The 27457-nt window shown below is 43.1% G+C and overlaps 1 protein-coding gene across 1 annotated transcript in view; it reads left to right on the plus strand.

Moving 5' to 3' along the window:
* Positions 1-27457, plus strand: part of LOC143963324 (transient receptor potential cation channel subfamily M member 7-like) — a 189973-nt gene that overhangs the window by 21272 nt on the left and 141244 nt on the right. The window contains exons 2-7 of the mRNA XM_077472928.1: positions 1523-1602; positions 11899-11937; positions 18784-18964; positions 24321-24534; positions 25731-25855; positions 25941-26112. Coding sequence (XP_077329054.1) covers positions 1523-1602; positions 11899-11937; positions 18784-18964; positions 24321-24534; positions 25731-25855; positions 25941-26112 — 811 coding nt within the window. The remainder of the gene's footprint in view (positions 1-1522; positions 1603-11898; positions 11938-18783; positions 18965-24320; positions 24535-25730; positions 25856-25940; positions 26113-27457) is intronic.

Raw genomic sequence — 27457 nt, forward strand, 5'->3', positions numbered from 1 at the left:
GTCTCTATCATTTAAAATAAACCTATGATAACAAATATAGACCCTTAAAGTGGTTGTAAACCTACTTACACTACTTTTACCTACAGGTAAGCCTATAATAAGGCTTACCTGTAGGTACCATGAATATCTCCTAAACTTTTAAGAGATATTCACTGTATACACTTACATCAACATCATTGGCGCATTAGCACTGAAGAAATGGCCCGCTTGTGCCGTTTCTTCAGGGCCTGTGCTGTGACCGGCGATGGGAGTGATGTCATCGCAGCTCCAGCCAATCACAGCGCCGGAGCCCTGCGAACCCGGAAATAACTCCGGGAGACATGTCGCTGGTCACATCGGTGTGCAGGGAATGCTGTAACAGCAGTGATCTAAGGTAAGTATTTCATGATGTTCATAATGAGCTAGTATGTGATGCATACTAGCTCATTATGCCTTTGTCTTGCAGGTTTTTTTTTTTAGTTTAAAACCACTTTAATTTCTTTGTAAGTGGGCAAACTTACAGAATCTGCAGGGATCAAATAATTATATATATTTTATATCATTTTTATATATATATATATATATATATATATATATATATATATATATATATATATATATATATAGATAGATAGATAGATAGATAGATAGATATAGATAGATATATATATATATATATATATATATATATATATACACACACACTAGACATGGGCGCCGTCAAAAATTTGCTTTGTTTCGTTCTGTATTAAAAAAAATTGTATTTCGTAATTCGTGTCTGAAATTCAATTTGGATTTGTACGTACTTTAATTTCTTAATAAGTGGGCAAACTTACAGAATCTGCAGGTGATCAAATAATTATTTTCCCCACTATATATATATATATATAATATATATATATATATATATATATATATATATATATATATATATATATATATATATATATATATATATATGTATATATACACATACACACACTAGACATGGGCGCCGTCAAAAATTTTGTTACGTTTTGTTCCGTATTTAAAAAAATTATATTTCGTAATTCGAGTCCGAAATTCAATTCAGATTCGTACGAAATATGAATTTGTTAGATTCCTAAACTTTTCATTAAAATAACGAAAGTTCATTATGATGAATTAATCATTATGATTTACCATCCCTGTGCTGTACTGACATCCTGGGGTTTTAACTTTTAGGTTTGTTAACTTTTCGTAACAATTACAAATTTTCGTTATGAATTTGGATATGAAATTCATAAACGAATTTTCGTATAGAATTCGTATGCATAAATATTCTTATTTCGAATTCGTACGAATGTACACATTTCTGGAAATTCGTACGAAACTAATCGCACATGTCTAACACACACACACAGTATACTGTAATCTATGACATTTTTTCTGCCTTCATACCACTTTTAACATAGCCTTTCATTGTCAGCAGCAATACGAACCTGTAAGTTATCTGGCAAATTTCACATCACAAATAACAAATTATATGATCAGCTCGATAAAGCTTAACACTTTTGTTTTCCAGATGAACTTGTCCTGGATAGAAAAGACCTTTTATAAACGGGACTGTGTTTGTATGATACCAAGCTCAAGAGAACCTCACAGGTTTGTTTTTTGCCCAATAAAATACAACATTATTATATTTCCTGCCATTACAATAGAACAGTATATTCGCAATGTGGTAATTAAATAGGGCATTAGAACTTGCTTTCAGCTGTGTTCAATGTGCATAGTACATTGCAGATTTGTTCATGTATTGATAAATGCATTGATAGTTCAGATATGAGGAAAGATTGAGGAACAGAATCTATTACCTCTTGAGAAGAGGAGATTAAGGGGGATATGATCAACATGTACAAATACATAAGTGGGTCATATCATGAACTTGGTGTTGAGTTATTCACTTTAGGCCCGGTTCACACCGCTGCGGGGGGAGATCCGGATGTGATTCGCACAGCAAATCACATCCGATCTCCGTAGCGATGCGAGTACAGCCATACAGATAGTATGGCTGAATTCGCAGCGCTCCCGCAGCAAACTCGCACGGGACCCTTTTTTGGGTCCGCAACAGAATCGGATCGCATGGGGGTTCACACCATGCGATCCGATTCCTGTGCGAGTCGGCAGATCGCACTGCGATATGCCGAAGGATCTGGGGGTGTCATTAACATAACATTGACACTCCCAGCCGTCCGCATAGGGCAGTGTGAACTGCCGGCGGGAGGTGTGCGATGCGGGTAAACGCCGCGGATTAGCGGCGTTCCCGCATCGCTATAGTGTGAACCCGGCCTTAAGGTCATTACAGAGAACTAGGGGGCACTGTTTACGTCTAGAGGAAAAAAAATTTAATCTTCAAATACGGAAAGGTTTCTTCACAGTAATGCCGCGTACACACGACCGGACTTTTCAACAGCAATGGTCCGACGGAACTAATCCGTCGGACAATTAGATTGTGTGTGTGGGCTCCATCGGACCTTTGCTGTCCAAAAATCTGACGGACTTTAGAAATAGAACATGTTTCAAATTTTTTTGCCGGAACTCCGCCAGACCCAGTTCCTATTGAGAAATCAGCTCGTGGATGTAAAACCAAGTTCATCCCTCTAAAAACATGTGCGTGCACATGACCGGACTTTTCGACAGCAAAGGTCAGACGGAACAAATCTGTTGGGCAATTAGATGGTGTGTGGGCTCCATCTGAACTTTGCTGTCCAAAAATCTGACAAACTTTAGAAATAGTTCCTATCGAGAAATCCGTTCATGTATATCCTAACCGACGCTAGGGCAGCTGTTGGCTACTGACTTCCTTATTCTAGTTCGGTCGTACATCATCACGTTCAAATCCGTCGGACTTTGGTGTGATTGTGTGTGGCCAAGTCCGTTTATTCGGAAAGTCTGTCAAAACTCCGCTGAAAGTCCGTCGGGAAGACTGTCGGACCTAGTCCGCCGAAAAGTCCGGTCGTGTGTACGCGGAATTAGAGCTGTGAAAATGTGAAATAGACTCCCTCTAGAGGTGGTTCTGGCAAGCTCAGTCAATTGCTTTAAAAAAGGCCTGGATTTTTTCCTAAACGTACAGAATATAACTGGGTACTAACATTTATAGGTAAAAGTTGATCCAGGGAAAATCTGATTGTCTCTCGGGGGATCAGGAAGGAAATTTTTTCCCCGCTGTTGCTTTGCTGGGGTTTTTTTGCTTTCCTCTGGATCAACTGTAGGTGTAGGTTTGTGTATATGGGATTGCATTTTTTTTTTTTTGGTTGAACTTGATGGACCTGTGTCTTTTTTCAACCTGACTAACTATTTAACTAACTATGTAACTATGATTCACTATACTACAAAGAACAATAGTTTGCATGTGTTAGAAAGTTCACTTGTGCATTACTTGTACATTCGCACAAGAATGTTTTTGTACCAATATAAAAAACTGTCAGAAACCATGAAATCAGGCCGAGACAGAAGTACAGTTAAACCACACTTGTTTAATAATAAAAGTAAAAAGAACAAACGTACTCAAAACATAGCCAAAGTTCAGTAACCGGAAGTCAGGGATCAATGTAGTGGAACAGCAAGCAGGATCTGGAGCCAGAAGGGATGTCAGCAAAGCAAGTCTTTTTCTTTGTTTAATTAGTATTTATTGAAAGAATACAGTATACAAAGCAGATACGAAAAGATAAGCATACTGTCTGGCCTTAAAATGATATATCCAGCAATTGAAAAGAGGTGACTATTATACATATCCATTATCAATCTATGACATCAGAGACTTTATATATGGTCAATAACAATGTGCAATAACGTTGCAGGCTGATGCGATTGTCAAAGCCACTGAAGTTGTCAGCTGACATGGAGCATAAAAGTTTCTGTGATGTTGACCAAGGCAAAGGCAGAGAACCTCTGGACTGGATGGCTTAAGTAGGCAAAACTAACAAGCAGGATATCATCAACAGCTGAGTAACTGTGGAGAGATAGAAGCTGGTAATTAGCCAACAGCTGAGGGGCCAGTTCAGAGAAGGAAGGGCTGAGCCCAGCCCTGACAGTACCCCCTCCTTAACGACCCCTCCCCCTCGGAGAACCACCAGACTTGAGGGGAAAACCTCTATGGAAGTCACAGAAGAGGACAGGGGCCTGTACGTTCAAGGATGAGACCCAAGAGCGTTCCTCTGGACCGTACCCTTTCCAATACACCAGGTACTGTATGCACCCACAGAACCTACAGGAGTCAACAGTGGACTGTACTTCATATCTCCTCATGGTTCTCAACCTGTACAGGGTGAGGATGTGGCACCGAAGTGGTAAAGCTGTTGTAGATCAAGGGTTTTAATAAGCAGACATGAAATACATTCCAAATATGCATATTAGAAGGAGGGTCTAATGCGTAAGCCACTGGGTTAATCCTGCAAAGAATACGGAAAGGCCTAATATACCAAGGTGCTTCAGTGAAGGAACACGAAGTCAGAGGTTGTAAGATGACAGCCAGACCCTGTCCCCAACCTGATAGGAAGGCACAGGCAGGCGTCTGTGGTCAGCATGGAGTCTGTACCTATCATTAGAAAGTCGCAAAGCCTCCTGGACTTGTGCCCAAGTGGAACGAAGACCACAGAGATGCTACTCTAATGCAGGAATACTCTGCGGAACAAACAAGTCATCGCCCCATAGGAAAGGTTGGAAACCATAATTCTCCATAAATGGGGACAATCAGGAAATACAATTCAAGGCACTGTTTTGAGCAAACTCTTCCCACGGTAATAGGTTTGACCAGTTGTTATGATGTTCGGAAATATAGCAATGTAGTAATTGCTCCAAGGACTGATTGGCTCGTTCTGCAGCCCCATTAGACTGCGGGTGATACGCAGAAGAGAAAGCAAGCTGAATTCCCAAAAGGCTCACCAGAACTGGGACACAAACTGACTACCTCTGTCTGAGACAATCACTTTGGGTAGCCCATGTAAGCGAAAGATCTCCCAAGCAAAAATGGAAGCCAGTTCCTTAGAAGTGGGCATCTTCTTAAGTGGAATACAATGACACATCTTTGAGAACCGGTCAACCACCATAAAGATAACTGTGTTGCCGTGGGAGTTTGGTAAATCCACAATGAACTCTATCCGGTTACTGGACTCTGGCTATGCTTTGACTACGCTTTTTCTATTTACCTTTTTATTTTTATTTAATAAACAAGTGTGATTTAATTGTACTTCTTTCTCAGTCTGATTTGTGGTTTCTGACACTGGGACAAAGCAGCAGTCATAAGGTTTCTCAGGAGGAGCATGGACCTGAGAAGCAAGAATTTTGTCACCCAAAGGAGAAGTGAGACTGGTGCGAACTGTAGCCAGAATACAGTCAGGAGGAACCACAGGGACCGGAACCAACTCCAACTTGGAAGTGGAGGAAAATTGTCGTGACAAGGCGTCAGCCTTTACATTCTTAGTACTTAGAAGGAGACTATGTAATTGAAAACGTGACAAGAAAAGAGCCCATCGTGCCCTTCTGGGAGAGAGGCGTTTAAGCTCAGACAAGAATGTGAAATTCTTATGGTCAGTGTGAAGAATGTTAAATTCTTATGGTGCCAACACAGGAGCAGAAACAAAGGCAGCCTTGAAACTCTCAAAGGTCTTAATGGACACCGGAGACCAACTCTGTGGGTTACCGTCCTTTCTGGTCATATCAGTCAGGGGCTTGACCAGAGACGAGAAGCTACAAATAACTTCAGATAATAGTCGGCAAAGCCCAGGAAGCACTGCAGTATATGTAAACCCATGGGTCGGGGCCACTGTAGTACTGCCAAAAGTTTCTCTGGGTCCATTGAAAAACCAGCAGTGGAAATGACATAACCCAGGAATTTAACCCGTTCACGATGGAACTCGCACTTCTCCAGTTTACAATAGAGATTGTTCTCTCTTAGTTTCTGAAGCACACAACAGATCACATCTGTGTGATGGCTCTCGAGGGACTTGGAAAATATGAGGATATCACTGAGATAAACCACCACACATAACTGCAACAAATCTCGGAGGACATGGTTAATAAAATCCTGGAAAACTGCTGGGGCATTACAAAGGCCAAAAGACATTACGAGGTATTCATAATGGCCTGTTCTGGTATTAAATGCAGTTTTCCACTCACCGCCCTCCTTAATCCTCAAGAGATTGTATGCTCCTCTCAAATCAAGCTTCGTGAAAATCGTGGCACCAGGCTGAAGGTCAATTGCGCAATCATACGGCCGGTATGGAGGCAAACTACCGACTTGATCTTTGTCAAAGGCTAAAATCGCAGTACTCCTGCAGCAGGAAGGAGAGTAAAGAGATGCGCAGGACCTTGGCTACCTTCTGGAAGCATGTCTCACTGCATTGTGGTGACCAAGAGAAAACCTCAGCATGTAGCCAATCAAAAGAGGGGTTGTGCCTCTGTAACCAAGGATAACCAATAACCAGCATAAACTTAGTTGAGGAAATTATTTGGAATTGGATTGTCTCATGGTGAAGAGCCCCTATGGCCATGGACAACGGAACCGTCTCATGAGTCACCTGGGCAGGCTGTAGAGGTCTCCTGTCAAGAGCCTCAATGTCAAGTGGAGTTTCATGCAGCTGCAGCAGAATCGAGTGCTTCGATACAAAGGTAGCATCAATGAACAGGCCTGCAGCCCCAGAGTCGATTAGAGCCTGTATATCGACGGACGACTCAGCCCAAGAAAGGGTGACCAAAACCAGGGGCTTATCCTTCTGGATAACTGGGGATGAAACAATGCCACCTAAAGTCTGACCATGACAGGACCTCAAGGTTCGGGCATTCCCTGGATGGGTAAGACAAGACTCCAAAAAGTGACCTACCTGGCCACAATAAAGGCACAATCTCTCCCTCCTCCCAAAGGTTCTCTCATCTGCAGAGAGACGCGTGAAACCCAAGTGCATAGGTTCACCTTCACTGACCGACGCAGTACCAGGAGGCATGGGAGGTGAGGAAGGCATGGGTGGGACTGCAAAGCTTGGAGGCAAACATACAGGAGGCTTCCACAAGTGCTCCTTAAAAGAAAGTATTTCTGTCTGGAGTCTATGAGGATGGCAAACGTGATCAACTTCTCCAGTTCAGTGGATATATCTCGGGCTGCTATCTCGTCCTTGATGGTATCCGAGAGACCATGAGAAAAAGCAGTCACGAGGGCCTTATTGTTCCACGCAACCTCTGCTGCCAGAGTTTGGAATTTAATGGCGTAGTCTGCAACAGTTCTCGTACTCTGTTCGATGGACCTGAGGCACTTGGCAGCAGAAACGGAGCATGCAGGAACGTCAAACACCCTTTTAAACAAAGCCACAAACTCAGGGTAGCACAAAACAACAGTTTTTTGCGTCTCCCATAGAGGGTTTGACCAGGCCAAGGCTCTCTCAGAAAGCAAAGATATCACAAAACCTACTTTGCTTCTGTCCGTGAGAAACACCTGGAGCAGCGTCTCAAAGTATATCTCAACCTGGTTGAGAAACCCTCTGCATTGGACTGGATCACACCCAAATCGCTAGGGAAATAGAGCGGAACCAGACATACCTCTTATAGAGGTAAAACTTGAGGGGGGGGGGGGTGCCTGCACAGAGACTGGAGAAAAAGCAGGGTCGGCCTGCAACATAGCTTGTACTGGGGAGGCCACAGTGGGAGATTCCAGGTGCGACTCAAGCATTTATAACGCCATGGCAAACTGATCAATGCGGTGACCCAGTTCATCCAATCTGGAAAAAAATATTACCAACAAGTGGATTGACTGCATCTTCTGAATTCATGGCCTTTTCCTACTGTCAGAAACTATAAAATCAGACCGAGCCATAAGTAGAGTTAAATCACACTTGTTATATAATACAAGTAAAAATCACATTGCACTGAACGCATTCCTGTGCGATTACGATGTGAACCTGCACTAAAGAGATACGAGGAAGGAGCGTATTCCAGGGGAATTTCAATATCCTTAGCCTGGCCACAGTGCTTGTATTAACTGCCCATGTGCCACCACTCTGCATTACAAGTAGGTTCCCTACAAACATGTCAGGAAACAGCCCTGTTGACATGCTATTAGAGGTACATTAAGCTGATTCATTAGGTGATGGATATATAAGACAATGTAATATATCCAAAACTCTCTCAATAAAGGAATAGATCTATTCAATTACTGTGAATCATTTGAAAGACTGTAGAGCAGGTATATCACAGCTACCACATTTAGAAATCTTATACAAAAATTAATATAATCACTTAATAATAACTGGCAATTAAACATTTTAATCTGTGTAGGCCATTACATAATATAATAACATAATCTAAAAACAGATCACATACATGATAAGATGGGCTGATGTCAGGCACTCCCACATCAATGAAATTACTAACAAACCTTAAGATATGAGATGCTTACTATGAAATAAATGTAGCCCTCTTTTAGGGGGTAACCGGGAAATGGTCCTCCCCAAACATACTTTAATGCACAGTACCACAAATGAATATACAAAAGTGAAGCGCTAAAAAAAAATGCATTCACACATGTATAGATAATAGATAAATATAAACTGATCTATATATGTGAAAATATGTGATATACTGCCAACTTATTACATTGTGCAAATAGTATATAAATAATGTAAGTCCCAATGAAGATCCAAGGGAAAGATGTTTATAGAATGCAGTTGTGGATCCCAAAAGCCTTCAAATCTCAGCACAACAACACCAAACACCACCCTAGTGCAGCAGGTGGGGGATTACCAGAATAGAATGACCCCCAATAAAGGGTAGTCAAACTGCACTCAAAGTACTCCACACAGGGTAATGGACTCACTGCGTGCCATCTTGCAAGCATACACTAAGTTGCCACCTTGGATTCCACTCGTCAATGTGACCAAAAACTCATCATCATGAAAAGAAAAGAAGGACGCTACATTGTAAAGGTCATCAAGTATAAACAGATTTACTCTGTAAATACACTTATAGTGAGCTGAGGATAAATGAGCATTTCTTTTGTAAAAACGGCTTTCCATGGCAGGATCAAAGGTGGGTGTGGCTATTCATGCATACGCAGCAGTGTTTCGGCTCCCTCCTACGCGTTTTGTCATACTTGACATCATTAGGGGCCAAAACACATGCTGCTGCCCACTAATACATATATAGATGGACACAGGGAGGATTCTGACCTGATTGGAATCCCCGGAGTTAGGTGGGACTTAAAAATTAATCGAGTTAATGTAAAATTCGCACATTGCGGCAATGGCTCACTACAAAGCTCTCCAACTGAGCCATATAGTGGATAAATAGAAACATATAAAACATATAAAAACCCAATGCCAAAAGCAATTATTGGTATAATCCATGGATAACATTATTTCTAAAATGTTTGAAATATAAGTCTCCATATGTCTCTCCATTTTGATGCATACAACTTATAAGCATACCATATGTGTACACAATTATAAGGTAAAAAGTAAAAATACCTTTTTTTGTGGATTCTTATGTATTTTCATTTTTAACCTTGAGACTGGGTTCACACTATATCCCTCTATGGATCGCACAGGAATTCAGCCCTGAAACGGGGCCAAAGACGCACATCGTTTATGTGCAGTGCGCTCCGCAGACGCAACAGAGACATGTGAACCAGCTCCATGGGGAGCCAGTCACATTCTCCTACTATGCCGATTGGATGTGGAGAAACCCGCATCTAATTCGCATAGGTGTGAACGGGGCCTTATAATTGTGAAATTTATAAAAAAAAAATCCAAAAAAAAAAGTTAAAACAAGTGAGGCCGCGTACACACGGGCGGACTGTCTGGCCAACTAAGGCCGTCAGACAATCCTACTTTTGAATGAACGGACTTGACCACACACGATGAACAGACAGTCCGCTGAAAGCTTGCGCGATGACGTGTACAGCACGTACGACGGGACTAGAAATACGACGTCCAATACACTGCAATGCAACCTTCGGCCGTGTAAATCCTTTCTGAGCATGTGCCATACTTAGTCCGTCCAACTTGCCTACTCACGAGCGGACTGTCCGCTGAAACCAAAGTTGGACGGACAATATTACGGAAATTCCGAAAGACTTAGTCCGCCAGACTGTCCGCTGAAAAAGTCCGCTGAAGCCCACACACGAGCGGACCAAGTCCGTCAGACAGTCCGCCCGTGTGTACGCGGCCTGAAGTTCCACAAGAATATATTAGAAATGTATTCATTAACCATTATTTAGTTTTAAATACAACAATTTTTTATTTTAATTACAGCTAGTATAAATATCTGAATTGGTTATTTTAGGTTTGTGTAATCAACTGTTCAGACAGACATACTTAAAGTGATTGTAAGGGTTCGTTTTTGTTTTTTTAAATAACAAACATATCATACTTGCATCCACTGTGCAGCTCGTTTTGCACAGAGTAGCCCCGAACCTGTTCTTCTGGGGTCCCCTGGCAGCTCTTGTGGCTCCTCCCCGAGGCTGTTACCTTGTGGGTGCGCTCCCGAGTCCAGCATTCATCCATAGCCGCCAAATGTATGACTTGGCCCGCCCTTCGGCACCCGCATCATTGGATTTGATTGACAGCAGCGGGAGCCAATGGCTGCACTGCTATGAATCTTTCCAATCAAGAGCCGAGAACCCTGGGCAGAGAGACAGCACGTCCCCGCCGGGTCAAGTTCCAGGACTCAGGTAAGTAAAACGGGGGGCTGGGGGGCCCGTCACTCCCAGGTGTTTTTTCACCTTAATGCATAGGATGCATTAAGGTGAAAAAACACAAAGGTTTACAACCCCTTTAAGTATACATCCAAGCAAGGGCTGTGTCTTCACGAGGGGAAGCACAGGTGTTCTGTGCATCCACATATAGGCAGGCCTATTCATGGCAATTGGAATGCGGCGGGTGCATGGACATAGCGGCTGTTCTCAATTTGACATTCGTGTGGGTGCAGGTGTGGGTGTGTCCTCAAATGCAGACAGTTGAAGTTCGGGGACGCACAATCTCACAAACCTGCACCCACTTTGATGTCCAATTGGGAGCAGTGTGTGTGTGTGTGTGTGTGTGTGTGTGTGTGTCTGTTTCTGTGTGTGTGAGTGTGTGTCTGTGTTCATTTTTTTTACTCTGAATTGGGCTCTAAATTTTTTTTAACAAGAAATCTAAATAGACATTTACATATTTGAGTTCTAGTGTATTTTAAAGTTAAAAGCAATATGTACTATTACATGAAAAATAAATAATAGTGTTCCAACCATAATCTGTAGATTCAGGTTCTCAAGCACGGTGCTCACTACCAATGTTCATCCATTGTAGGACTAGGAAGACACACCTGTGCACACTTCAAACAGAGCAATACAGCAATTAAAAAGGAAAAACGTTTTAATAGTTACATTGTATGTTTCCTAAAAACTAAGTAACAACGATTTAGGTCAGGGGTCTCCAAACTTTTCAAAGGGCCAGTTTAATGTCCTTCAGACTCTAGGAGGGCCGGATTGTAGCCAGCGGGGGTAGAAAATATCCCGGACCTGGCACCAGTGAGAATAAATATGGCCTCAGGGTGGGTGGGCAATAGGAGGAGGAGTGCCCCTATTAGTAGGAGGAAAAGTATCCCATCATTGGTATCAGTAGAATAAATAATTCTCCATTGTTGGTGCCAGTGGGAGGAATTGTGCCCCAAATCAGTGGGAGGAAAAGGGCCCCAGGGCTGGATAAAGGCTAGCAAAGGCCCACAGCAGCAGTTTGGAGACCCCTGATTTATGTTTTAAAATGAATCATATAATTATTGACAAGTTAACTGATGCATAAATAATGTTGTTGCAAAATTTGGTCTGGGTAACCAAAAATTAATGACCTTTGATATCAAAGAAAATATTATAGAAAAGGGAAATTTAAACATGTATTAGTGTTAATGTTGTGCTTCATAAATATGTTTATTTTATAGATGTATTCCTGGATGTCAGATTTGCCACCAGCTTGTGCGGTAAGTTTTGAACCTCCATGAACGTTCAAGTTTAATTTGCATATCAGGATGCTTAGATAAGGAACTATAGTGCTGTATATATCTGCAAAGTCATTTGTACAAAATGAATATGTACTGTAGATCTAGACCAGATTTTTTCAAGCAGGGTTACATCTGGGTTTAAGGGGGGGGGGGGGCGTCTGCAAGCACCCCTCAGTAATGAATGCTTTACACAATGGATTCTGCCTTCCCTGCTGTTCTGGGGTCATCCATTTGCCACTTGCTGCCAACGGCACACAGGAAGACAATTAGCGAGCTGTTAATTGTTGCATGCAGCACTTGACCAATAGGAGAAGGGCTCTTTCCAATTCTTTATTTTATTTTCAGACAACTCACAGTAAATACAGAGACCAATAACAAATGTGTCAAAATATATCACCGATTAGAAAATCAGAACATTTGGAAAACAAGTGAAATCAAGAACAACACACGGGTTACATTCAGTAAGGCCTTGTACTCATCAGAGTATACAAACACATGCCAGTAAAACCACTTTTTGAGGAATTTCGGAAGGGCTCTGATTGGCTGCTAGATGGGTCAGCAGAAAGGCATAAGCACTATTATAAATAGGTGGAGCACAAATACTGTAGCTGCTAACTTTAAACAAACAGGTACCGTATTTATCAGCGTATAACACGCACATAGATTTTAAGAGGGAAGTTTCAGGGAAAAAAAATGTTTATATAAGGAACTTTTGAAGCAAAATAAGGGTCAGAGTACCAATCTGCAGCCTCACCATTGCAATTAATGCAGCTTGATCAATGCCCATCTGCAGCCTCACAAGTGCCATCCATGCAGACTCATTAGTCCACATCAATGCAGCAGCCTCACCATTACCATCAATGCTGCAGCTTTACCATTGCCATCGGTGCAGCCTGATCGATGCCTATCTGCAGCCTAGAGGGGAGAGGGGGCGTGGGGGGATGAATGCCAACAGATTGGATACAGTGAGAATCTCCTATGATAGACAGAACAGTGGTCCAATGGCGGCCCAGGAGACGGGATTTCCTATTACAGAGGCCACCAAGTAAACAGGAGATTCTCACTGTATGTAATCTGGTAGCGCTCGATTATTATTTGTCCTACCCTTTGGCTTCAAACTAGCATCTTTCCTTACACTTGCACACTTTGTTTACTTGCACAAAGTCAGGAATTTTGTAGGATTAGGATCAGGTGTATGATTCACCATATATACCAAGCAGGCGCTAATGCATCAAATTCATATGTAGGTTGAAACACAGTCACTAACTGAAACAGAAACAGCTGTGTAGGAGGCTTAAAACTGGGTGAGGAACAGCCAAACTCTGCTACTAAGGTAAGGTAGTGGGAGACAGTTTGAGGTCACAGGTCATATACGTACCATGGCAAGACATAACAAAGCAACAAGACACAAGGTAGTTATACTGCATCGACAAGGTCTCTCCCAGGCAAAGATTTCAAAGTAGACTGGAATTTCATGATGTGCTGTTCAAGCTCTTTTGAAAAAGCACCTATAAACTGTCAATGTTGAGGACTGTAGACACAGTGGTCAACTAAGGAAATTTAAAATGGATGTAAACCCTCACATATACCCAGTGCAGTGAATAACCTCAGAAGATATGCAGAGATGAAACAAATCTCCCTACATATTTTACTTGTATATCTGCTGTCTTCGTGGGTATATACTGTTTAGAAAGTGCACATCATTTTAGGAGACATAGAAACAAGACTAAGCATGAAAACATAGGAATGGGGAGCAGAAAAATGGTAGCAGGTGCTCTGGACTGATGAGCTAAAATGTGAATATTTTGCTGTAACGGGGGCAGTTTATTGGTGAAGGACTGCAGAATTGTACCATAATGAGTGTCTGCAGGCAACAGTGTAGCAAAGTGGATGTTCCTTGTAAGTTTGGGGCTTCATTTTTGCAAATGAAGTTGGAAATTTGGTCAGGATCAATGGTGTCCTCAATGCTGAGAAATACAGTCAGATACTTATCAATCATGCCATACCATTAGGTGTGTGATTGCCCCAAAATCTATTCTGCAACAGGACAATGACTCCAAACATACAGCCAATGTCAGTAAGAACTATCTTCACTGTAAAGATGAAGGAGTCCTGGAAGTGATGGTATGGCCCCCACAGAGCCCTGATCTCAATATTGAGTCTGTCTAGGATAACATGAAAAGACAGGAGGATTTGAGACAGCCCACATCCACAGAAGATCTGTGGTTAATTCTCCAAGATGTTTGGAACAACCTACCTGCTGAGTTTCTTCAATTAATGTTGCTAATTGACATGGCATGCACACGGGGTGTGTCGGGTGTGCCTGGGGACACCCTAATCACTGTGCTGTCTCCCGAGATCTGCTGGGAAAAGCTTCATCCAAGCAGTGTGTAGCCCTCGCCTCTTGTGAAATAGTTTTACATTCAGCCGATCGTGTGGCTTGCCAGAGCCGCTCAGTGTGTGTGAAATTGTCAGGTATTGTAGCTGCATGCAGGGAGAGCGACCAGCTGTCACAACTCAGTCGCAATGTTGGGGGTGGGCAGTCCCACAGTCTGCTGCATGTGAAACTCCCCCTCTCCTCTGTCAGTGTCCATCAGTGCAGCCTATCAGTGCCAACCAATGCTGCCTATCAGTGGCCATCAGTGCTGCCTTTCCGTGCTCATCAGTGTTGCCTATCAGTGCCAATTAGTGCTGCCTATCAGTGCTCATCAGTGCTGCCTATCAGTGCCAATTAGTGCCCATCAGTGCTGCCTATCAGTGCCCATCAGTGCTATCTATCAGTGCCAATTAGTACCTATCGGTGCCTCCTATCAGTGCCAATTAGTGCCCATCGGTGCTGCCTATCAGTGTCCATCAGTGCTGCCTATTAATGCCACTCAGTGCCCATAGGTTCTGCCAATAAGTGCCCATCAGTGCTGCCTATCAGTGCCAATCAGTGCTGCCAGTCAGCGCCCCCTATCAGTGCCAATCAATGCTGCCAGTTACTGCCCATCAACACTGCCAATCGGTGCAAATCAGTGCTGCCCATCAATGCCAATCAGTGGCCATCATTGCCACCTATCAGTGCCCATCAGTGCTGCCAATCAGTGCCACCTATCAGTGCCAATCAGGGCCCATCATTACTGCCTATCAGTGCCAATCAGTGCTGCCAATCATTGCTGCCTAACAGTGCCAGAAATCAGTGCCTATCAGTGCCCATCATTGCTGCCAATCAGTGCCCATCAGTGCTGAGAATCAGTGCCAATTAGTGCTAACAAACTGAGCTTCTGGAAGAATCTACAAACATTCCCATAGACACTCCTAAACCTTGTGGACAGCTTTCCCAAAAGAGTTGAAGCTGTTCTAGCGACAAAGGGTGGGCCAACTCAATATTGAACCCTACGGACTAAGACTGGGATGCAATTTAAATTCATGTGGGTGTAAAGGCAGGTGTCACAATACATTTTGACAATATAATGTGTGTGTGTATATATATGTATACGCATGTGTGTTTGAGCTTTGGGGTGCACACCCTAATGCAATAGGCTGCGCATTACTACGCTAATTGATAACAAGTAACTATTAGCACTTCTATTTCTAAAAGCATTCTTCATTTACAGCATTTTTCACACCTGCCTAAAACTTTTGCACAGTAGTATAAATGACAGCAGTTCTAAAAATGTTACACCTGTACTTCCAGATATACAGGTTCAAAGGATACTGCTTTGAACTGCCTATGCAGGTAGGGGCCGCCTGTAGATAAAAGATAACTTTGCAGCTTTGGTTGAATAATGTCCTTACTATAGGTTTGGTCATTTATGTACCTCTCAAAGCTTGAAAACCCCACAGAGATTAGATCACCCTGTCCTGCTTTGTTGCTCGGATGTTGCTAGGGGTCAGTCCCAGCTGCTTCTGTTCACCTTCCTCATCAGAGGAGTGAGCTCCCATGTGCTCTCTCTCCCCTGATGCAGTAGATCAGTATTTGTGATCTCACTCTTGTGATGGTTGGGGTGAACCGTAACGGCTGGAAGTCACCCGTAGCAACATCCTAGCAACAAAGCAGGGCAGAATTATGCAATCTCTGGGAGTTTATTAGTCTGGATTTGGGAGGTATGTTAAAGGTGAACTATGCCTTTAAACATTTTGTAAATACCAAATCTTATACGAGAATAATTAAAGAAAAACCTTTTAGGCCTGTTTTACACCTATGCATTTTTTTTGCACGTTTTCAGTTTTGCTGAAACACACTGCAGTCCATTTAACATGATTTTTAACTTTTTGTTATAATAAATATCCCCCAAAATTATATAAAAAAATGAATTTCTTCCTTAGTTTCGGCCGATTTGTATTCTACATATTTTTGATTAAAAAAAATCTCAATAAGCCTATATTGATTGGTTTGCGCAAAAGTTATCTAGTCTACAAAATAGGGGATAGATTTTTGGCATTTTTATTATACATTTTTTATTAGTAATGGCGGTGATCTGCGATTTTTATCGTGACTGCGACATTGCAGTGGATACATCGGACACTTTTGACACTATTTTGGGACCATTGGCATATATACAGCAATCAGTGCTATAAAAATGCACTGATTACTGTGTAAATGTCACTGGCAGGGAAGGGGTTAAACACTAGGGGGCGATCAAGGGGTTAAGTGCGTTCCCTGGGCGTGTTCTAACTGTAGGGGGGTGGGCTCACTAGAACATGACAGAGATCACTGCTCCCAATCACTGGGAGCAGTAGATCCCTGTCATGCTGCTAGGCAGACCAGGGAAATACATTGTTACATAGTTACATAGTAGGTGAGGTTGAAAAAAGACACAAGTCCATCAAGTCCAACCCATGTGTGTGATTATATGGAAATGCCTTGTTTACATAGGCATCTTCCTGTTCTGCCTCTCCATGTCATGATCACAGGCTACCGGTGGACCATGAGTCCGTGGGAACCACGGACACACTCCCGCGGCACGTGCTCACTTGCCGCCAATGACGCAGCGATGTACGGGTACGTGATTTTGGGCATCCATGCCACTTTGCCGACCTGTATTGGCGTGAGCCGATTGGGAAGTCACAAAAAATTTCTTATTTTATTTACAATGGTAAATACGATCGATTTACTAGTAAGTAAGTCGTTTAGGGACAGGACTCAGGAGGACAAGAAATTAAAATGGCCAGGCACAAACACGTGAAATTGACTCTCACTGTAAAACTGACAGCAGTGTGCAGAGGTACAGAAGATAATGACACCTCATTGACACCACATGTCCCCATCACAGCGACAGTCTCTCTCCATGCCAGATGGTCCCTTCAGTCCACTGCAGTCCAAACAGTGCTGTCATTCCCGCTCCCAGCTTGCCTTGCTCACACCAGGTCCTGGTCGCTCAGCTCGGTTCCTTTGCACCATGACATCACGCAAAATGCTCAGGCACTGCTTCCATAAGACCCCCCTCCCCGCCAGCGCTGCCCGAACACACTGTAGAAGACACTCAAATGTTCTTGGCTGGGCCAAGCGCCACAGCCATATTTTTTACTGGCAACCTTTTCCTGTCCCTGGCATTTACTGGCAGGTGAAAAGTGCCCATTTTTTACTGGTTGCCAGTAAAAACACAGATGGTTGACAACACTGACCAGGCCTTAAATGGCAGACAGACTGACCATTCAGCAACTCAGGCACTGCCCGAGGGCCCCCGGGCCACTAGGGGGCCCCATCAGGGTTGCCAGCCTCAGTAAAACCAGGGACAGTATGTGAAAATCTGTGTTTTTTTACATCTGCCATCTGAAATGTCCCTTGCCGACATCCTTTTGGTCTAAAAATCCTGAGATTATAGCTGCCCCACCTCTCCAGTACCTCCTCAGCCAATAGAAACACATCTGTGTATACTGTGTGTACATGTATGTGTAACCTGTGTGATTTTATACTGTGTGTGTGTGTTTGTGTATACTGTGTGGCCTCATAATCTCTGATTGCCTAGGGGCTCCATAATCTCCTATTGCCCGGGTGCCCCATGAGTTTTCAGTCCGCCCCTGATGGCAGACATCCCAACCTGCAAAAATTCATTTCAGGGAGGTTTCAAACTAATTTCAAGGAGGTGACGCTTTGAATCCCCCCCCCCCCCCCCCCCACAATAAAATGCAGCCTTACCAGTGCTAATTAAATGAAGCCTGATCAGTGCCAAAAAAATGCAGCTATACCAGTGCCCATGAAATGCAGCTTTACCAAAACCCAATGAAATGTAGCCAGATCACACAGCTGATGGGCTGGGCTAACTGTCCTGGGGTCTGGCTGCTAGGTCCTGGCTGCTGGGGTCAAGGGTCTGGCTGCTAGGTCTTGGCTGCTGGGGTCAAGGGTCTGGCTGCTGGAGCTGGGTTGCTGGTCCTGGGGTCTGACTGCTGGGGCCAAGGGTCTAACTGCTGATTCTCGGGTCTGGCTGCTAGGTCCTGGCTGCTGGGGCCAAGGGTTTGGCTGCTGGTCCTGGGGTCTGACTGCTGGGGCCAAGGGTCTGGCTGCTGGTCCTGGGGTCTGGCCGCTGGGGCCAGGGGTCTGGCTGCTGGGGCGGTCTGGCTGTTGGGGCCAAGGGGTTGGCTGCTGGGGCCAAGGGTCTGGCTGCTGGTCCTGGGGTCTGGCTGCAATGGGGCTGGTGAGCCATCCCAGTCAGAGAATTCCCCAGAAGGAAGGGGGTGGGTGGAGGCAGAGAGAAGACTGTAGTCTGCAGGCTGTAGCAATTAAAAGAAAAAACTTTCCTCTGTCAAGCGGACTCTTTCTCCACTTTCGGCTGCCACTGCGCAGTGATCTCCTATGTGACATAATGTAGAGCATAATGGTAATGTCTTTCTGCTGTGCAGGTGCTGTTGTGGCCGGCTAATAAAAGAACACAGCTTCTATAGGAGCAATGCTGGAGGAAACCCTTCTGGGGATATGCCAGGGTCAGAGGTTTGGACAGCGGAAAATCACACAGTGAAAAGTTCTACAGATGCTTATGGAACCATTGACTTTCAAGGAGGTTCACAGACTAGTAAAGCCAAGGTAAAGGTTTTATTTAAAATAATTGCTAAGTTAATTTATTTTTTAAAAACCAACATGTCATACTTACCTGCTCTGTGCAATGGGTTTACACAGAGCAGCCCTGATCCTCCCCCTCTGGTGTTCTGGGCTCCTCCTCTTCCCCGTCAGCCACCATGGAAAGCTGCTTGCTACATGGTGACACATATGCAGGCTTAAAGCGGAGCTCCACCCTAAAGTGGAGATTCCGCTCATTGGAACCCTCCCCCCCTCCGGCGCCATAATTGGCACCTTTCAGGGGGGAGGGGGTGCAGATACCTGTATAGTATAGGTACCTGCACCCACTTCCGGCATAGAGATCTGCAGAATCTGCAGATATTTACGCCACTTCCTGCGGGTCCCCCGCTGTCTGCTGGGAAACACACAGATCCCAGAGACAGCCGGGACCATCCTTATTGCGCAGCGCGACTCATGCATGCGCAGTAGGGAACCGGGAAGTGAAGCCGCAAGGCTCCACTTCCTGATTCCCATACCCAAGATGGCGGCGGCAGCACCCGAGAGCCGATCGAGAGATCGACTTCGGGTGCCGACATCGCGGGCGCGCTGGGCGGGTAAGTGTCCTTATTTTAAAAGTCAGCAGCTGCAGTATTTCTAGCTGCTGACTTTAACCCCTTCCCGCCGAGCGTACGCAGATCTGCGTACTCGGCTTCCGGGGGGTATACCGGGATGATGCCCGCACCTGCAGGCATCATCCCGGTACCGTTTTCTTCAGCAGGCGATTGGCTTTCCAGTCATAACAACCGATGCGGCTAAAAGCCGCTCGGCTGTTATGCTGGAGGAGCGGGAGGGGACGTCCCCCCCTCCCGCCGCCTCCCGTCGCTGTTACCGGTGCTCCCGATCGAACGGTGTGCGATGCCTCCGGCCGCTGGGGAGGAACTAGAACGAAGGCGTAATCAGCTTCGTTCCAGTCTCCTCATAGTAAACACAGAAGCGACATCATGACGTCACTTCCCGTTTACTCGGCTGCCAATGGCGCCGGTTTTAAAAAGATATACACTATTCAGAATCGCCGTTTTCGGCGATCTGAATACATTGAAGTGTAAAGGAGGGGTGGGGGGTCTTATAGACCCCCAGATCCCTCCATAAAGAGTACCTGTCACCAACTATTACTGTCACAAGGGATGTTTACATTCCTTGTGACAGCAATAAAAGTGATCAAATTTTTTATTTTTTTTTAAAAACAATTTAGTAATTTTCAAATAAATAAAATAAATAAAAAAAAAGAAAAATTTTTTTAAAGCGCCCGCCGTCCCCGCGAGCTCGCGAAGCAAAGAAAACGCATACGGAAGTCGCGCCCGCGTATGTAAACAGTGTTCAAATCACACATGTGAGGTATCGCCGTGATCGTCAGAGCGAGAGCAATAATTCTAGCACTAGACCTCCTCTGTAATGCTAACCTGGTAACCGTAAAAAATTTATAAAGTGTCGCCTATTGAGATTTTTAGGTACCGTACTTTGTCGTCAATCCACAAGTGCGTGCGATTATAAAGTGTGACATGTTTGGTATTTATTTACTCGGCGTAACATTATCTTTCACATTATGTAAAAAAATTGGGCTAATTTTACTGTTTTTTTTAATTTATGAAAATGTCCCTTTTCCCAAAAAGTTGCGTTTAAAACACCGCTGCGCAAATACCGTGTGACATAAAATATTGCAACAATTGCCGTTTTATTTTCTAGAGTCTCTGCTAAAAAAATATATATAATGTTTGGGCGTTCCAAGTAATTTTCTAGCAAAAAATATGGATTTTAACTTGTAAACACCAAATGCCAAAAATAGGCTTAGTCATGAAAGGGTTAAAAAAAACGGCAGAACTTCCGCTTTAATCCCATGCCGTGCTCTCTGTGTCTATTGCCATACACAGTGTGGCTCAGCCCTGCACCCATTCCCTCATCACTGGATTTTATTGACAGCAGCAGGAGCAGGCACAACGCTGGATCAAAATCAGGCTTAGATAATTAGGTATTTTACCCTATTGCAGAGAATTGCAGTAGCCTCCCTGGCAGTATGATTTTGTCAGATTTTTGAATCTCAAAGCGGTACATTGTTTTGCATGGAAATTTGGCGTTTTATATTGTAGGCCTATAATTCTTAGGAAAAACTCACTTAAATCTTCCCAAACAAGAGTCTAGTAGACATGCCGGGTATGGTCAAGTTTGAAACACAAAATCATAAATTATAATATAATAAATAACTATAAATAATTATAAAAAATAAGAATATAATAATAATAAAATTAATTTCTCCACGATTCACTATCGCTCAATTCTGCAAGTGATTCTAATAATATATTATTGCTGTTTTCTAGCTGGTCTAAAACCACTTTTGACATAAAGGGACACTTTTTGGTTGTCATGAACAATCTCAAGTTTCCAGGCAGAAAGAACAGTATATATAATATAAAACTGCATGCAGGGCACTGTACAAAGCATTAGGGACAAAAAAGATGTGAAATTATTTGAAACAGTAATGTAATCTGTAAGATTACAGTGTACTGTATGCGTTTTTTTTTGTATTTTTTGAATTGCCACCAGGCTCCGCCCCCACGCATCGCGACGCTCGCAGGAAACGGAACACAGGACATGGGGCAGATGATTCGGTGGAGGACACAGCGGGAGGACATCGCAGGATTCTGCTGACAGGCTAAGTATGCTGTACCAGGATTTTGCAAAGCAATCCCGAGTGTTCGGGGTTACCGCTAATGGAACTGAAATGTATCCCTGAGCCACACTGAGGAATAACGCCAGGAGGGTTAAAGTGGTTGTAAAACCCCCTGACCTATATTTACATATAGGTAAGCCTATACTAAGGCTTACCTATATGTACTGAAAATATCTCCTAAACATGCGCCGTTTAGGAGATATTTGTGTGGTAGTGTGCCCAATGATTTCATCGGCGCATGCAGTGTTTCTTCCCAAGCTTGTGCCAAGACTGGCAGCTCCAAGGTACAAGGTACAGAGCATCACATCATATACGAAATATATACAAAGTTTTATAAAAACATTAAAAAGGAAAAACATAAAACAAAAACAGCCCGAGTTTATTGAGGAACGATTACTCAGAACAGTCTCTTTTAGCTACACTCAGATATAAAGCTCAGAAATTCTCAAACTTGGGCCATGTCCATTATAACTATAACCTATATTTATAAATGGCTGCTTAAAGCAGAGTTCCACCCAAAAGTGGAACTTCCACACATTTGTTTCATCCCCCCCTCCGATGCCACAATTGGCACCTTTTAGGGGGGAGCGGGGACAGGATCCTGTTCCCACTTGTGGGAGCCACAGCTGCGGATATTGATGTCCCTGCTCAGCTAAATTCTCGGCTCCCGCCTCCTCTCCCTGTCGTTTTGCCAGTAGGAGAGAGGAGTGGGCCTCGCACATGCGCAGTAGGGTTCCCGGCATGAAGCCGCAAGGCTACACTGCCGGGTTCGCTTACCCGCAGTGGCGGCAGGAGCACTCAACAGCTGCGGTGCTGACATCGCTGTACTCCAGGACAGGTAAGTGTCCTATTATTAAAAGCCAGCAGCTGCAGTATGTGTAGCTCCTGGCTTTGCATTCTTGCAGTGGTGGGCGGACCTCCGCTTTAACATTTTATATGCAGTTTTTTGATAACAGCATCACTAAAAAAATCCTACTTAGTCCTCTTTGTTTATGAGAGGTCTGGAGAGCTGTGTTTGCCATAAACAATTCTGTCTGTACTGTGCTGGCAGATCTCATTATCCGTTGTAAGCTGGATTTGCACACTGCCTGTCCTAACAAAGGGCTAAAGGTTTAGAAGCTGACCTCCTGCATTGTATGACAATTAGTGGGAAGTTTGTCTGTTCTAATCACACTTTAATATTGTTCAGAAAAACTTGTAGTCTGCCATAAGGCCTTCTTCTAAGAAACATTTATAGACATACTTGTGCCCGGGGACACATAACAAATGTAAGGTGGGTTTTCAGGAATATGAGTGCAAAAGTTGTTTTAAAAGTTTATATATACACTTTACATTTATCTACCTATTTTATGGTGCCGTCTCCTGTATACAGAATATGATTTTATAATTACAAACTGCCATGATAGTAAATCGGACCCAATGGCAGCTAATCTTCTTTGCTTTAACTACATAATTCTGAACATAGTTGCTAGCTATAGAAACAGCTTTAAGAGGAGGACACTCACCTTCCCAATGCGCCCTCGTGGGTGCCAGCAAATTCTCCTGTGTGCCAGGTTTCGGCCTATTTCCATTGGCTGGCGTAGGATGATATTACTCCTGTGTATGTGCAGTACCTAGTCACCCTTGCACACAGGATGGGCCCGGCCTCAGTAAGCTGAGATGTACATTCTCAGCACTTTACTTAACAAAAATTGAGTTGCCCTTTAACATGATAATAATCGTGTAAATAGCTGTGGCACAAGGTTTAACACTAAAAAGTTTTTTTTAAAGAAATATAACACTATAAGCAAAAACTTTACATGGCAAGTCATATAAGAAAAGAAGGTATAAATGTCCAACATCTGTTTTCCAAACGTAAAGACGCAAGATTCCTCATCCCAATATTTGACTAGTCCCAAGTATCTGGACCATCGCCCCAAGGATGCTGAGATGTTTACACCTACAGTAGTCTATGAAGAATTGACTGGGGAGGAGCAAGCCTTGGGTATCCAACCAATTTTGCCAGATGGACATTAATTCATGTATTAGAGCAGAATTTACCTGTTTGATCCAATGTTGCTTAATGAGAGTTTGAGATGAAAGCCAAAACTGAGCTATTTGCTTATGTACCCTCTAGAGAAGTCTTATTATTGCAATGTGAGCCAGGAGGGAGGAGAGAATAAACAATTCCTCATCTATATAGTCCAGCATGCATTCAATTGGGTCTTGAGGTATAGTAATGGAAAATACCAAAGGTAATATATCAACGATGGCCTTCCAGTATCTGACTTTGTTATATTTTATTGCTAGATGACAAAGGTGCTGGGTGGCATTGTACCCTATTATTTTGATTATGACACAGTTAATATAAGCCCAGTCTTATATATTTAATGACTGACTGTTGACCTGCTCCCACCCAGTAGAAGATTTATATAGTATATGATGATAGTATATAGTATATGATTAATTTAAGTTGATATTTGTTATTTATTATGGGTTGTTGTGCTGTTATTATACTATTACGTACATTTTCCCTAAGTATGTCATAACGTGTTAATTAGCACATGATAAACATACAAATTTATTTAAAGTTATATACGGTTTATAAAGTTATATATATAAAGTTATATACGGGTTATAAAGTTATATATGTATCTGTTGAATTTTCTTTTCATTTAGTATGTCAGACTATCAAGCGACAGTAAGGTTGAAGATATACTTCATCTTATGGTTAAGGAGTGGAGGATGCAGCTACCAAAACTTGTTATCTCTGTACATGGTGGGAAGCAAAAATTTGACCTCCATCCTCATATAAAGGAGGCGCTTTCTAGAGGATTAGTGAAAGTGGCCACAACTACAGGATCTTGGATCTTCACGGGAGGAGTGAATAATGGTAAATAAACAAAATCACCATGTTATAGTGCATACAAAATATATAAAATACACACAAGTATCAGGACTAGCCATGTTAAATGCCCCATTTTTTGCAGAGCAACCAGATAATAGAGGGTACCCTGTGGAAATTTTAGGGTACAAATGTCATTGATTGTAGTCTCATATTGATAACCATGTAAAATTACATAAAATACATTGTAAACAGCATATTGAGTGACTTAAAGTGGAACTTTAGTCAGAAAATGAAAATATAGAAAATACTGTATCAAATATAGTAATACAGTCTCACCCTGTTCTACACATGCTCAGTTGATCTCCATTTTTAGGAAATTTTAGGTCTCCTGCATCCCCCCCGGTCAGTCGGGTGTCTCCCCCACCCCCCCCGCCAGTCAGTCGGTCAGCAACCGAGCACTAACCCCATCTTTAGCATGGGCTTTCTCCAGAGCGGTGGATGGCAGCTTCACACTGCGTTCTCCTTCCTCGCGTTCATGGCAGTGAGGCTTCCCCTGCGTGATGTCTCCTCCCTCCTCCTTGTCCTATGCCAATAGGATCACTTCTCATTTCTGCGAATCAGGAAATGGGTCTCAAGACCCGCTTTCTGACTGGCCGGGAGGAGAATTAGTGTGACAATATTCATTCTCTATTGTCACACAACTGGGTGAGCTCGGGGTGCAGTGCTCTGCGCCCAGAGCCCACCATTTTTTGAAGCCTATTAGAGCCTCAAGCTCTAAAAAAAAAAACATTGAGTTTGGTGCTCCGCATGTAGATTAGAGAGTCGGAAACATGGATAGGGGGGTGGCGCCCCTGATGGAGTGACCTCCACTGTTACACTGTATGTAGGAGCATAGCCACCCTTTCTTAAAACATAGCAGTACTAACTATCATCCTATCTAGTAACAAAACCACAACACTCTATGTGCATAGAGCAATGTACGTGACTGCAACTAATGCGCGTACACACGATTGAATTGTCCGGCGGACTACGCTGGACAATTCGATCGTGTGTGGGCTCCAGTGGAAAAAAGGAGAGGTTTGGGAGCTAATGGAAGGTGTTACATGCTTCTTTGTTAAAGTTTAAAAATTCTGAAACTGGTTGCAATTTATTGATGAATTAGTGTTGAATTAGATATTGTGTGCACAATACACCCATTATAACTAAGTACATGATAGGTTTGCGTTTTCCTTATGACGCAGGGGTTGCTGAACACATTGGAGATGCCTTAAAGGAGAATTCATCCTACCTAAATCAGAAGGTCTGCACTGTTGGAATAGCTCCATGGGGTGTAGTTGAAGGTAGACAGGATCTTGTTGGAAGAAATGTAAGTCATCTTGGCCCATGCACAGTTTTCATGATCTGTTCACCTCTCGGAAGTGACCATCTTCATTATTTTTGTTTTCTTCAAGATTGTAGTACCATACCAAGCTCTACTGACCCCACTTAGCAAACTTCATGTCCTGAATAGCCTCCATTCTCACTTCATTCTTGTGGACGATGGAACAGTTGGGCGACATGGAGCAGAAGTTCCTATACGAAAAGATTTGGAGAGTAGAATCTGTCTGCAGCAAATCCATTCAAGTAAATTTTGGCAAATAGTTTATAACAATTGCAATAAAAATCAGCTTCGGGCACAAATAAAGTCACCATTTAGGACATTCATGTATTATACATATATATATATATATATATATTTTTTTTTTTCACTGATGAATTTTATACTGTAAGTACCTAAATATGATTTTACATTAACTTACTGTAACCCACTGCGCAGTAGCACTTAAGCTGGCCATACACGGGTCAGTTTATTCAATTTTTTTGTTCAACTGGCGATTTGAACAAAAAAAGAAGAAACTGACCCGATTCCCTCACCCACACATTCGATTTGAATGTTGGATTCCCCGCTGTCAGAATACAATGACACAGTGGGGAGACTCCCCCCTCCATCAGAATAAACAGATCAGAGCTACAGCCTATTGCCTGTTTTTCTGATTGAGTAAAAATCTACCGACAAGGCAATTTAATAGAAGTCGATCAGTAGATCGACTTCTGTACAACCACAGCGGCCACACATGAATTTGGCTGGTCCCTGCTAAACCGGCCGAATTTAGATTCATGTGTATGACCAGCTTAAAATGAATGCCCCGTACACACGATCGGACTATCCAACAACAAAACCGTGGATTTTTGTTCAAAGGTTTTGGGCTCCAACTTGTCTTGCATACACACGGTCACACAAATGTTGGCCAACAATTGGGAACGCGGTGAGGTACAAGACGTATGATGAGCTGAGAAAGAGGAAGTTTAATAACTAGTGCGGCTCCTTCTGCCTGATTCCAAGCATGCGTGAACTTTTGTGCGTCGGACTTGTGTATACACGATTGTAAATTCCAACAACAAAGTTTTGTTACCGGAAAATTTAAGAACCTGCTAGCCAACATTTGTTGGCGGAAAGTCCGACAACAAATGTTCTGTGGAGCATACACTCAGACTTTCAGCCAACAAGCTCACAGCCAACATTTGTTGTCGTAAAATCTGAGAGTGTATACTGGATGTTGGCTCAAACTTGTCTTGCATACACACGGTCACACAAATGTTGTCGGAAATTCCGATCACCAAAAACACGTACAACGAGCCCAGAAAAAAGTTCATTAGCCAGTACAGCTCTTCTGCTTGATTCCGAGCATGTGTGGACTTTTGTGCATCAGAATTGTGTACACGATCGGAATTTCCAACAACAAGTCTTGTTGTCAGAAAATTTAAGAACTAGCTCTCAAACAGTTGTTGTCAGAAATTCCAACAGCAAATGTCGATGGAGCATACACACAGTCAGAATTTCTGACAACAAGCTCACATCAAACATTTGTTGTCGGAAATTCCGATCGTCTGTATGCAGCATTATGCCTTGTACACACGGTCGGACATT

Source organism: Lithobates pipiens, unplaced genomic scaffold (assembly GCF_037356315.1).
Source record: "Lithobates pipiens isolate NorthernLeopardFrog02 unplaced genomic scaffold, aLitPip1_a1.2 Scaffold_8, whole genome shotgun sequence".
In the NCBI taxonomy this organism is placed as follows: domain Eukaryota; kingdom Metazoa; phylum Chordata; class Amphibia; order Anura; family Ranidae; genus Lithobates; species Lithobates pipiens.